Source organism: Betta splendens, chromosome 17 (assembly GCF_900634795.4).
Source record: "Betta splendens chromosome 17, fBetSpl5.4, whole genome shotgun sequence".
NCBI classification, from domain to species: domain Eukaryota; kingdom Metazoa; phylum Chordata; class Actinopteri; order Anabantiformes; family Osphronemidae; genus Betta; species Betta splendens.
The window spans coordinates 11,091,365-11,104,726 of NC_040897.2; the positions used below are offsets into that span (position 1 = coordinate 11,091,365).

General features: G+C 39.5%; 1 protein-coding gene across 3 annotated transcripts; it reads right to left on the reverse strand.

The window, feature by feature from the left end:
* Positions 1–131: 131 nt before the first annotated feature.
* Positions 132–10,741, reverse strand: rb1cc1 (RB1-inducible coiled-coil 1). Of its 3 annotated transcripts, none has more exons than XM_029132023.3 (23): positions 10,384–10,741; positions 9,287–9,419; positions 9,078–9,204; positions 8,806–8,976; positions 8,401–8,603; positions 7,792–8,206; positions 7,530–7,700; positions 7,258–7,442; positions 6,958–7,144; positions 6,677–6,758; positions 6,520–6,584; positions 6,320–6,423; positions 6,009–6,135; positions 3,836–5,748; positions 3,494–3,680; positions 3,297–3,405; positions 2,781–3,081; positions 2,259–2,310; positions 2,121–2,168; positions 1,785–1,843; positions 1,454–1,581; positions 1,231–1,301; positions 132–1,022 (listed from the first exon to the last, which is right to left on the reverse strand). In XM_029132023.3, the coding sequence occupies exons 2-23, from the start codon at positions 9,355–9,357 to the stop codon at positions 945–947; spliced, it is 4,854 nt and encodes a 1,617-aa protein (XP_028987856.1). In that variant the 5' UTR covers positions 9,358–9,419; positions 10,384–10,741; the 3' UTR covers positions 132–944. The 3 variants fall into 3 exon arrangements, with proteins under 3 accessions (XP_028987856.1, XP_040924100.1, XP_040924101.1); XM_041068166.2 differs by having other exon boundaries at positions 6,671–6,758; XM_041068167.2 differs by lacking the exon at positions 10,384–10,741 and adding an exon at positions 10,291–10,371 and having other exon boundaries at positions 6,671–6,758.
* Between the last annotated feature and the right edge of the window lie 2,621 nt (positions 10,742–13,362).

The following is a 13,362-nucleotide window of genomic DNA, read 5'->3' on the forward strand; positions in this document are numbered from 1 at the left end:
GGTGTGAAGAATTTTATCTCCAATATTTCTATTATTAATGATTCCCTTATAGCACTGGGCAGATTTCATGAAGTGTCAATAATAAATTGTTGAAATATTTGGAAATAATTTCCACTAATGAAAGAGCAGAGTATGTTTGGGATCAATCCTTTATTGTTTCAAAACTCTATCTTTTACAATACAGTCATTTATTGTTACATGTGTGATTCGATGGATAATGTACAATGATGTCTGATAATGAAACACAGTCACAAAGTTTTCCTTTCTACATATCAATTTTCTATGACAGTGAGAAGTTTGTGCTGATATATTTACTTAGTTCTGACAGCTCAATCACTTCCCTTTTCAAATCAACAAAAGCATCGTTTTTGAAAGTGCATTTGAAGGATTGCAAAGACGACTGTTTCCGTCAGTCGGCCGTAATGTACAGTTCAGTATTGACAGAGGGCCAAACTGCTTTGAGAGTAACAAACAGCTTTAACTACATTTCCAACTACAACATTTATCTGGATAAATAAATCAAAGAAAATATATCAATATGCATGCCATGAACATTCCTCCATAAACATTTATTATAAATGTAGATTTTCTTTTAATTATGCTGATAATGACAGTAATTTCCACAAAAGGACAAAGGCTGATAATGAGAACTAATATTTAACATCCAAATTTTGTTCAATTTTACACACAGGTCAAATGGCTTAATGCCACAGTATATAGGGCAATGCCCTAATAAGATTAATAGCATTTGGTCCACAATAACAAATCTGGGTTAAAAAGAAAACAAACTGGGTGGATTTTAAACTAAAACTCAAAATTAGCATGATGATGATCTTAATTCTTCTCGTTTGTAAGGTCTTTCATTTTCCAAGTTATAAATTATGATGTGAATTTCTCTTTAAAATTTAAGCAATATAAATATACATTAGCTCATTACTTGGCTATTATACTTTTCTGTTCCATGGAACAGCTTTCACTCTGTAGAACTTGGTTCCTAGAGGAACCTTGAACCTGTTCTGAGCCTGGGGGGGAAGAAAAAAAACAAGCAAAGTATCACTGACAGGGTTTAATAATGATAATAATAATAATTGAACTTTAGTCACAAAAGTCACAAAAATAATGCTAAGCCCAAACTCTCATACAAAGATTTCTACAGGACCATGTCAAATGTGTCAGTTAATTACTCCTTAGTGTTAGAGTTGAAACTAAAACACATATATAATACGGCACCTTTTTTGCCTGGCAATATTCCTTCTCCATCACCTTTCCTAGCACCCATGGCCGCCTTGAGGTCCCTGATGCTGAAATACAAAAATTAATTGGCCTCATCAAATAGTCATTTTAACATAAAACTGTAGCAAAAACAAGTGTGAAATGTTCAATATTAAAAAATTTTTTTTTCCTTTGATACATATTTAAACCATATAAATGATCTCTTTAGGGTGAGACTGACCTGGTTTGAGGTCCAGTGCAGTGAGAGACTCTGAGTGGAGGAAGTAGAGGGTGGGACCTACTGTGAAGAGCACGTAGTTGTCGTGCCTTTCATCCAGGATGATCAGAACCAAATCACCTACCTGGAAACTAAAACATAAAGGAGGCAAAGGAATGAATGAATGAACACTGCAACAGTGAGAAACACAGCATGTTAAGTTATTGGTTTTTGTATATGAATGTGTAATTATACTGTATGGAATGGTGACCAGCTTTAATTAACACAATAAAATCACATCCACAATTAAATTGTGGCCATTTGTTTATTTTTTGTGTCTATATTGGTTACTTACTCTCTGATGGCGATTTTGTCTGAATTCCGTGACGACACAGACGACATGCTTTGAGACATCTGCACAAACACAGTAGAGCAATATTACTAATTGAACAGACAGGAGGAAGCAGTGTTCACTACAAATGACCTCCGGCTAAACTTTTGTCTTATGAGAGAGGTGCAAGAAAAAAAATATTTAAACTAGAAGTTTCACAATATTTATTTCTATGATTCTCTTTGGACAAATGGATCTAAGCTCTTTGGCCTTCAGGGTCAGGATTTAACACTTTGATGCTACTGCCACCTAGTGGAGCAGGTGTTACACAGCTCCTAGTGATGAGGAGGATGAACTGACCAGTCTTTGATTTAGGCGCTTGTTTTCTTCCTCCTTCATGTGTAAAGTCTGAAACATATTAAATTTTATTGAACAAACACACAATAACGTTTGTGCAAACATTGAATGCGGCATCGTGGATACAGCATGTGTAATTACCCTCTCAAGTAAAAGTATCCGTTGTTTTTCCTCTGAAATCATGATGTTTTCACTGTAAATGAGAAAACAGGAAATCAAGACATGCTCATTCAAAATATGTAGAGCATTCATTAAAATCACTAGTTAATTCTGAAACTATAATAATAATAATAATCTTAAAATGTTCGATATCTTATTGAACAAAACTAAAAGTCTGATAAAAATTAATTTAGCTTCACTTATCTGGTATGTGAAGTTAATCAGAATACTTTCATCTCAAATATTTAATAAATTCCCTAAAACACATCATCTGCTAAAAGGACAGTAAATCCTTTGTACAAATCAGACTCATCAGGTTTTTGCTGTGAAATGTGTCTAAAGGGACAATACGCCGTCTGGCCAAATGCATATCGATGTATTAAATTGGTTAAGACACTGATTAGACCTGATTTTTGCCCAGATTCATTTTGTGCATGTGAACTGGACAATCAGTACTACTCATCCTGTCATAGTCACAGTATTTAGCAGAGAGAAGATGCTTACTGGACTGTCACCATGCTGGCTTCCACTGCTGAATCAACATGTTCATCATCTCTAATGGTCGCCACAGATGCCAGTCTTTCAGCTTCAGCCATGGGCTCAGAGGAGCAGGCCCCCGCAACAGGCAGCGCTCGAGCTGTTAGCGCTGCTGCTCCGGCTTCCATGACCTCCTGAGCGGACGGGTTAGAAGTGAAGAAGGCAGACGAGACCAGCGTAGTGCTGCGCAGGCGGTTCAGCTCCTCTTCCAAGTGTTTCTTCTCCTGCATGACACTGGCCCGATCCTCGGAAAGAGTCTCTATCAGGGCTGCAGGAAGATAAATAAAAAAGGAAAACACACAGAGAGGGACACAAATATGAAATATCTGCAACTGCATAGAGGCCTGTTTCTGCAATATGGCAGCAAGTGGTAAAATAACACTGTGCTGCTGGTTAGGCATGATTACAATTAGTCTTTAGCCAAGTCTGCAGCGTCTTCGCTATTTGCATCAGTGGATTATTTCAGTGCACATTCCTACTCACCTTTGTCCTTCTCCTGCTGTTGAGTCACTTTCCGCAACTTTTCTGTGAGATCATTAATGATCTGCTCCTTCCTTAGTTTCTCTCGAGTTAGAACAGTGTTGAAATTTGTCTGGAAACAGAGCAAATGTTCTGTATGATATATGTATGTACAATGTCTCATAAACTGCCTTCTGACACTTTACAGCGAAATTCCAAACCTGCTGCTCTGCGATTAGTGACGTCTTGAGATTCTGTATCTCCTCGTTTTTCTTCTTCTCTAATAGCTCCATCTCAGACTGCATTGAGGCCCGTTCCTGCTGCAGCCTCTCCTGTAGTGCTGAGTCTAGAGACAGAGGCGTTGGGGCATCTGCTCGGCCCTCAGCACACAGAGACCGGCCTTCCTCACTGAAATACACACAGTTAACTGTAAATTCTGACAGCTTTTTATGATATGTGAAGGTGTGAGCACATACAAAGTAAGACATACTGCAACTTACCCAAAGCTTAATATAAGAATCTTAAAAAAATACGTGTGTCTGGTCTGTTGTGTGATTATTTACCTTTTTGAAGATTGTCTCTCCTGAAGCTCATTCTCAAGTTGTCTAATTTTGTCTAACAGTCTCGTCTCCATTTCCTCCTTCTGCTGCTCTAACTCTTTGAAGGCATCTGGTGATGCAACCTTAGCAGACTGTTGTGTCTCTACCTCCTGCCTGTGTTGCTCTAGCTTTTTAGACAGCAGGTCATTTTCTGCCTGCAAAGTGTTGACAACAGTCCTCAACTCTTGCTCCAGTCCTTGGAAACTAATCTGTTGCTTCTCTCTTTCCTCACTTAGAGCAGCCACTTGCGTGCTGAATTCCTGCTGCTGCTCAGCGTGGTTACTCTCAACTTTCTGGATCTGCTGCTCCATGGAAAAAAGTTTATTGCGCAACAAAGTCGTCTCCTCCTCGTGTCTGTCCACCAGCTCTGAAATGCAGTGGTCTTTCTCAATCCTCATGAGTGTCCTAAGTTCGGCTAGGTCCACTTCATATTCCTCGTTTTTGACCTGAAGCCGTTTTTTGACCTCTGCCAGTTCCTCACTAAGGACTTTGGTACAATCCTCTACCTGGGTCTTCACTGATTCAGCCTGCTGCATCTTGGTCTCCTCAAACAGGAGCTTAATCTCCTCTGTCTCTGACTCTTTGAGGGCTAACTCCATCTCTAATTTGCAGCGGAGTTCCGCCAACTCAGTCATGCGGATCTCCAAGTTCTTCAGTTGGTCGTCCTTTTCTCTTAGCATACATGTGTGCTGATCAGCTGCTTCACTTAACTTTGCAATGTTCTCAGCGCTCAGAATCTCCAGAGCCTCACAGTTACTCTTTGTGATGCTTTCCAGTTCTGCCCTGTGCTCCTGCTTCAATCTGTCCTGCAGCTCATTTAAGTGAGATTTCTCAGCAACTTCCAATTCTTGCCGAATTTTCTGTTGGCCACGTTCAATCTCAAAATGCAGGTGCTCAAGTTGGCTGGTCAGTGAATCTCTCAGTGCTGAGAGCATCTTGATCTCTTCAGACTGATCACTGATCATCTGCTCCAGGGTTTTGATCTGGTCCGTGTGGTTGCTCTCGGACTGAACCCAACGCTCTCTCTCATTCTCAAACTGCGTAAGTTCTTTCTCTTTGCGCTCCATAAGCCCCTCTAACTCAAGCATTGCCCGTTGCACATCTTTAACAATATTCTGATTCACTTGGTTTTCCTCCATTAGTGTCTGAACCTGCTTATCATGCTCTTGCCGTACTGACAAAAGCTCACTTTGATGCTGCTCCTTCAACTCCAGTTCATGTGTCTGGCAGATGTTGTCCACAATGTCACATACGTCTCTGGTCATACTTTTGAGAACAAAAGCGAAGTCATGTTGTTCTTTTAAAACTAGACCCCGTAAGTGATCAAGATCACCCTTTACACTTCTTATGTTGGAATGGGACTCCTCTGCAGCAGATCGATACTTGTCAATGACTTGTTTGAGGAAAGTGATTCTGGAGTTTTCCCTCTCTAGTGTTGTGGTATCCTGCATACGCTTGTTGTCAATAGCATTGATAACCGAGGAGTATAATGACTCCACCATCATCTCGGGGCTAGTGGGATCACTTATGGGGTTTTGAGAGGTCAAGTTCTCTTCAATTACAAACTCATTAACAGCTGACATAAAGTCAGATTCAGGGCTCTCTGCTAGAGAATCCAGATCCAGTGAGCCCTGCTGCAACACTGGGTCCATGTTTGGATGGCCAATGGTTTCAAAGTCAAATGTTTGTGCATCAATGCTGTCGGGAGATAGATCCTCTAGTGGAGCTGGGACGGGAACAGGTATGGGATGGTAGCTGGGTCCCTGAAGGCTGAGAGAGGCAGGAGTTTTGGAGGACATTGATGTGGTACTGCCACGTATGCTATCAGACTGTGGGGTGAATGCAGTTGATCTATGAGCGCTCTGGCTGTAAGATGCCTAGAAAGACAACAGTGAGAGTACAGGTCAGTCAAATAACTGAATTCAAGTCAAAGCTCAAACAAAGCTCAGACAAGCTCAAAGCACAAATCGCATTTTTGGACATGTAAGATCAATGATCAGTTTCAACAGTTGTAGTAGTGTATCATTTAATACTTTTCTTTATCTTAGCCATGATTGATAAAATGCAATAAAATTTTAAAGTTTGGTAGATAAACGCTAACAACGATGTTAGGCTGGACTGGTGAAGCTGCTATTACCCTTTGTTCACTTAGCAGGTCAGTGATGGTTCGAGACATCTCATCTACACTTTGCGCTGCTTGGACCAGCTGGTGTAGTGTTTCCACATGGTGATGTAAAGGCTGAAAGTCACACATGGTGGGAACCCTGAAAAACAATGGTGAATTTGACCATCAAGAATAAACAGGAATGTGTTACATACAGTAAGACTATGATCAGCATAGTGTCTATATGAAACTGATGACTATTATAAGTGCAACACTTATATATAGCATAATATTAATTTGGTTAATTTTATATAACTACAGCGTCTTTTTGGACATTGACTTACATAAGGAAAGGCTGCACTTCTAAAGGACAACAAGATTTCAAGTACTGCAGGTCCTCAAGTGAGATGTCTGGAAGTTCATCATCAAACCTTCTGGGCTTTCGTGTCTATGAACAATAGTGAAGAGAGAAAATTATTAGACCCGTTAAAATACAGTGAAGACAACTGCCAAAATGGTCTTAAGACATTCTTATCTAACTTACACAAAATGAAGTTGGAGGCCATGAATCAAGTCCCCTAAACAAGCGATTTCTGAGGAAAGACTTTCCTGAAAAGAAGTAGGTCAAACATCAGATGCACGTGCACACTTTATTTTGAGAACAGTCATATCAAAAGGTGAGTTTACAGAAATACCCTTACGGAACAGTTTCCCAAAGGATTCCCTTTTGAACTTCTCTGCCTCGTAGAGTTGCTTCCCATCCTTCACAAGTGCATAAGCCCACTAAAAAGAATTACAATAAAAACCTTACTACAACAAAGTAAGAGTTTTTCTCTTAACGGTCACTTTTATAATTCAACAACCACAATAGTTTCAAATGCTAATAAGCTTGAATAAAGCATTGTGATAAGTTAGCATAACAACTTTCCTCTTTGTATCACTATATGTAAGCATACACAATTAAGAGTGATTACACACTAACCCCTCTGTAGTGGCGCATAAACATCTTTCTCCTGACAACTTCAACCACGGCCAAGCAGTACATCTGGGGGACACTACTGAGGGCCTCCACAACTCTCACTCTTTCTATTAGCTCTGTCAGAAGTCTGAGTAGAGCCTGCAGCTTCTCCCCATCCTGGTCTGCATGAAGCATCACGTAACAGCACCATCTAAATTAGAATCATGGACAAAGTTACAGACATAAATAAATCAGAAGGCCTAAACGCACCAGAACAAATGAAATAACTTAAATGTAAATTTGTAAGTGCATAGTCAGAATTACTTCAGTCGGACTTGAAGGTTGTTTGCTAGTTCTTGTTTGGCAGTGGTGCACTTCTTTTTGATGTCTAGCAGCTTCCGGTGGTTGTTCAGCATGATCATCAACTGGTTGGTGTGACTTAGACACAAATCAGGCAGAACAGATGTGTCCTTCAGGTTTTCAGCCCTCTTCTGATTGGCTAAAAATCCCTGTACAAGACAAGATACAAGCACAATTAATGAAAAACAGGGAATTTAAATTAAAAATACCGGTATATCCCATCTCAATGCACATACCTGAGCAAGTTCTTTCTGTTCATTTACCAACTTTTTGCAGCTTGCAATCATTTGGTCTAGTGCGTACAGCCGATCCTCAAGTCCTTTAATGGCTTTCATGTTTTGATTATCTAGCTTGGCAATTGTGTCACGACACTCTGTGAGGAAGGGTTGAATGATCCGGGGATCAAGCTGAAAGAAACAACATTTCAATAAATAAAGATGTTTAAGCTTTGTGTTTAGGAAGCTATTTCAACATGTCTATTCATAGATTTTTACTCACCCTATTGATAGAATCAAAGCATTTCCTCACAACTGATTCCACATCATTGGGTCTATCTTGTACATTGATCCAATCTAACAGTGTGACATTGAAAGACGAAGGGTTGGTAAGCTCTGGAGCTTCGTCATCCAATAATGCAGCTCTAAGCCCACCGCTGTCAGTAATTTCATTCGTTTCCTGGTCATCAGTTGGCTCACAAGTGGCTGTCCTCGAAGCAGAGAAGGATGATTTTAACTTGGAGGGCTTCTGCGCATCATTCATGCAAAGCACAGAGTCAGTGGATTTCTCTTCTTCCGTCTCGTCTGAATCTTTTTCTGGGGTTGAACTGGACTTTTCCATGCTCTCCCTATAACTGTGCCTTGTCAAACATTCCAGCAAAGGTATCCTTGCCATTACAGCAACAGCAGTCCCCAATCTGCAAGTATAACAAAACATGCATTACGACATTAATTATTTTTGAGTAATGCATTAATTGCACACTTTTATCCTTACATCTATTAACCAACATTGTAAATAATTTACTTAATACAGGTATTCTGTCATCTGAAATACATCACTGATGAGATTACAGCACATTAAAGCAAAATATAATATTTAGTCGACACTTACTTTGTGAGTTTCACCTTTATTTCTTCTAAGTCATGTTGGTAATTTGTATATGCACTTTCAAATTTCATGAGCAACTTCTGATAAGACAGAGTACAGTCATCCAGATTAGCCATAATTGCTGCCCAGCCTTGGTGTTGAAGGTGTTCATCATGAACCAAACGTTCACAGAAAGAGCTAAGTTTCTTGGCAACTTCAAACATTTCCTGGAGATAAAAAAATAGCAATATTAATTATAACCATATTTTAAAGTTTATTACAATCACCTGCATAGTTTTGTTTTTAAAGAAATGCATTTAATTTTGAGAAATGTACTGTGTTTAGAAAAAGTTGTGTTCAGTTACAGACAAACCTTTAAAAAATTAGTAACATAACAGTAACATTTAATTCAAAAATGAAAATAACTACCAGGGCAAGTTGTGTTCTTGAGGCAACGGTGTGAAAGACAGCTGGCATTAGTAGAGACTCCTCCACCTTAACTTGAATCTCACTCTCAATGGAAAAGGTGGTTTTTGGGATCGTTGGATCCCGGTCACACAGGATCATCTCTTTGTTGAACAGGAATATGGGATTGGTTTCCTAAATAAAATAACATGTTAACAGTCAGAGAATAACATATTGTATGTAACCTGTATAACTTTAAAAAGGTACACAAACATATGAACACTGAATAAACTTACAGTGCCAGCACTGTAGCTGCAGACTCTTCTATCTGCTGCCATACATTCCCCTCCATTGACAACAAGGACTTGATGTTGAATTGCAATCTTGTATTTGGCTTGGATTGCATGTTTAAGTTCCAGAACACTGACACAAAGACATAAATACCCAGGATAAAGTAGCCAAAATATACTGAAAACTATTTCTGACCAAAGTAATAGTAACTTACGTTTGAACAGCAAGATCGGTGTCAAATGTCAGTGTGCTGCCATTGTTGACCTGGAACACATACAACTTCATGTTGAATTTCCCAGAGTTCTTCGCACTGGCCTATCTTGCTCATTTAGTCATTCAAGGCCAACCTGTGACAAAAAACACAAACAAGTTAATATAACAATACTATAACAAAAGCATTTGAACTTAAAATCTGACTTATTGAAGTTAAATGTTGAGAGTTGACGCGCTCATGAAAGCACAAAACCATAAAGACACTTAAGTAATACCTGTGTTGCAACCCAGGCTATAATTAGGTTTTTAGGTTATCATTATCAAAGCCTGTTGTGTGACATCATTTACAACATTTCACGCCGTTACATTTGGTTAAAGTAAGGGTCACACTTCGAAGTCTCAACTTCTATTCTGTTGAATACCTATCTTAGCAGCTGAGTCACCGTGTCCTTTGTTTTTAGCGACTGTCTAGTTTTTGATATACGAGAAATGGCCCAATTCTCTGGTCTCACGCACCCTCCAGCATACATAACGTAGTGTTTACATTAGTAGACGCTTAACCTGAGCCTAAAGGCGTCGATACAAAGAGTGTTAGCTCTAACTGTGGCTAAAACCGTTGCCTGTTGTTAGCTAGACAATATAAAACACCTCATCAGCAAAGTTTCGTTAACAGGCTGTTTGATATCAAGTTAATGGCTAATTGTGGGCAAGGGCGGTTAAACTGCACGTCTATGGGCCTCGTATTAATCAAAGTGGTCCGAGTGAAAATGTTTCTGTTTGTTGTTTTCAGAACATGGAGCACTTCGGTGTTGATATTAACCCCTAGGCCTCCAGTTAGTCGTGCTTACAGCACCAAAGGGGCCACAAGCAGCTGTTAGCAAGCTAGCTAGTCAATAACAATAATCCACTGACTACGCTAACTGGCTATTAGCTCACAAAGCTGCCAGGCTAGCGCAGCATAGCTATTTCTAACGTCGATGATTTTGACAAATGTAATAACATTACCCAACGAAGCTGACACCACATTATATCACTTATATTCGTACGAGGAGGGGATTGCAGGCTTGATAATGAAACCAACGTTTTCGTTCGCCTTACCTCACTTTGGCCGCATCCCCCTGTTCTCAATCTCCACCTCTGCTAGGCGAGTTTGCTAGCTACAAAGCTAGCAACTAAGCTAGCTAGCTACGCTGTTTTAGCTTGGCATACATAGAGCTCGCTTAGCATGCCACTTAGCTAAAACTAGCCAGACTAAACTATAGTAAAAAAAATGACAACCATGGTTAGTTGCAAAAATCAACCATACTTTTGTTCAATAAATGTCTAATTTGGCAAACTCCAGCCGAGAGGGTATAAGAAACAGGCCACAGCACCGGTTGTTTATCTCAACTAGCTACCAACGCTAACACCCTCTCTGTTGCTGTCTGTTTTGTTGTTGTCACTGCTGATGTGCGGTCAGTGAACGAGCAGAGAGAGAGAGAGAGAGAGAGAGAGAAATACACATACACATACACATACAGACACACATGCAGAGAGAGAAAGAGAGCGAGCAAAAAAAAAGGCATGTTTCAAACACACGAGCTCTACATGTAATTATTTAATAACAATAATTTAATTATTCGCATGCACAAAATCACGCACCTATTAGTTCCTAATAATTTACTAGCTAATTTTTATATTTATTGAGTAGCTACTAAGAATGAATTATTTCATTAAGATATATACGTTTTATTACTGTATATACTAATATTCTACAAAAATATTAAAAAATATATATTTCAAACGATGTTCAAAAGATTCGTCTCTTCCCCCAGATTCAGATTTCCCATCAGTGCGTGCGAACGTCAGCGTGCGTTTCCAGGTGTATTCTGGGAAAGTAGGAGGCAGACGCTGTGGAGTGTTTTGCTGCAACCTCAGAAGGGGTGTGGTTAGTGTACGGCCGCAGTGTGGACTAGCTGATTTTGCTGCAGAGTGGAGTGAGTTCAGCACTTGTCACTGGACATTTTAAAACCTAAACTTTTCATTTTATCACCGGGTATAATTTAATAGACAAATGTAAGGTATGCAAGTAAATGTGGGCTTAATGTAAATGTACTTGCCTTGATGAAATGGACACTAGAAACATTCTTTTGCAAACATCCTGCCCTACAACAAATAAGCATTACATCATTCATTTGTGTTACGTCTGTATGTCTGTTTGTACCTTAATATTTACAGAACAAACCGAAGAACCTGACTGCTGTCACTTATCCTATTTTCTCCCCTACCTGAATGCTCTTGGTTATTTGTGTTACTGCTATTTATTAATGAACGATGAACCCACCCTTTAAACACATTCAAGTTTAACAGGGTGGTTAAATGCAACATGACCACTAGAGGTCACTGTGTCAACATAACTTGTTTCACCCAAATGCATAAAATTAAAATAAATATAATTTTCTTGCATTTCTCATTACTCCTCGCATTATCAAACATCAGTTCGGAAAAAGAAACAGCATTGTTATGATTTTGTTTTTATCCATATATAGATAAAAAGAAGGATTTTTAACTAACAGCCCGATTAATGTGTAGTACAGTTCAGCTTGTAAAATGAAGTCCATCTAGTAAACTAGTTCATTAAAATAGAAAGTAAGGAACCCTGCCACGATCTAAGCACCGCAACTTGAAATTCCTGAGAGGCCTCTGCTTATTGTGCTGCACTAGTTGCATCCTTAGATGGTAGTTAAAGCTTGTGTCTGGATGCCATCCAAGAGAGCCTAAACATAGCTGAGAATCCTGCATTCATGCTGTGATTACTTCAGTCTGGCTGCTGCTGTGAATACTAACAAGTCAGATTTTGCCCTGAGAACTATCACTTGTGTTTTTCTGTTTTATTCAGAAATTCATAAATCAAGGCTTGCAAAATTTAAAAAAAAAACAAGGTAAAAAAAGCTTTACATATTTTTAGCTTTCAAACTGCTCCAAAGTGCCATGTAATGAGTGTGTGTGTGAGTGTTGTCAGCCCATGGAGTTGGGATTTACACAGAAAAAAAGTTAAAGCTGCTTGTAAGAAAGAGTGAGAACTGGCAGTGCAGAGGTTTCATACCGTTTCCACCCCCACTACATACTTTACAAACGTATACACAAGCAGCGTTCTCAAAAATATGCCCAGCTTAATCACATTACTTGTTCCTGCAGATTTTGCATAACCTGTTTAGGCACCCTCCTAACTTAGAAACTTTGGTAAAATAAGAAATAGAGTAGAAGGAGGATAAGACAGGTAAACACAAGCCAGACAGAATTACAGGTAATTAGATCATCCAGGTCATGGAAGTTGTAAGTCATGATAAGAGCTAATTTGGATTCTGCAAAAGTAAGAGAAAACAGTGGTGAGATTTGAAACTAAAGACTCATAAAACTGATTTCTCTCTGAAATGACCCTGAACATCCTGTTCTTCCCCACTCGACCACGTCTATCATACTTTAAACCAGGATTTAAGGCTTTGATGACTGCATTCAGTAGCTTCTGTGAGGAAAGTCTTGACCTGACCCAAAGTGTGAACGACCCTCCGTTACTCCCTGGGGTGGTGCTAAAAGGACGGCTTTGTCACTCGGTGGTTGATGGTGATGACTTTGCTCGCCTGCTTCTTTAGAGAGAGAGTTGTTCCACATTGATATGAATGGCTCCTTCACGCCCCATACAACCTGCCTACAGCCACAATGTGGCCATTGCTGTCCTTAAAGGACTGGGCCTTATCTTTCAGATGCAGATGGACGTGGAGTCGCTTTCTCCTGTCTTTGTAAAGCTGTTGTCTCTTTACACACAGCTCTTGAACCCACACATGTATCCATAGTGGACAAGTCTCTGCCTCTGTATTGCTGGGTTTGAAATGTAAAGGGAAGACCTTGACCTTTTCAAACTTTTGTTCTTACTGACAGTTGTGGCGGCACTGCTGGAAAACAGGATTTTGACAAAAGCCCAGATTTTAAAGCCGTAGTAAGAGTCAGAGTGTAAACACTAACGCTTGTCAGCTTCGAGATTTCTGTGTGGAGTTTGTTCTCTTCGAACAATTTCACATCCAGTTACATCATCAATTT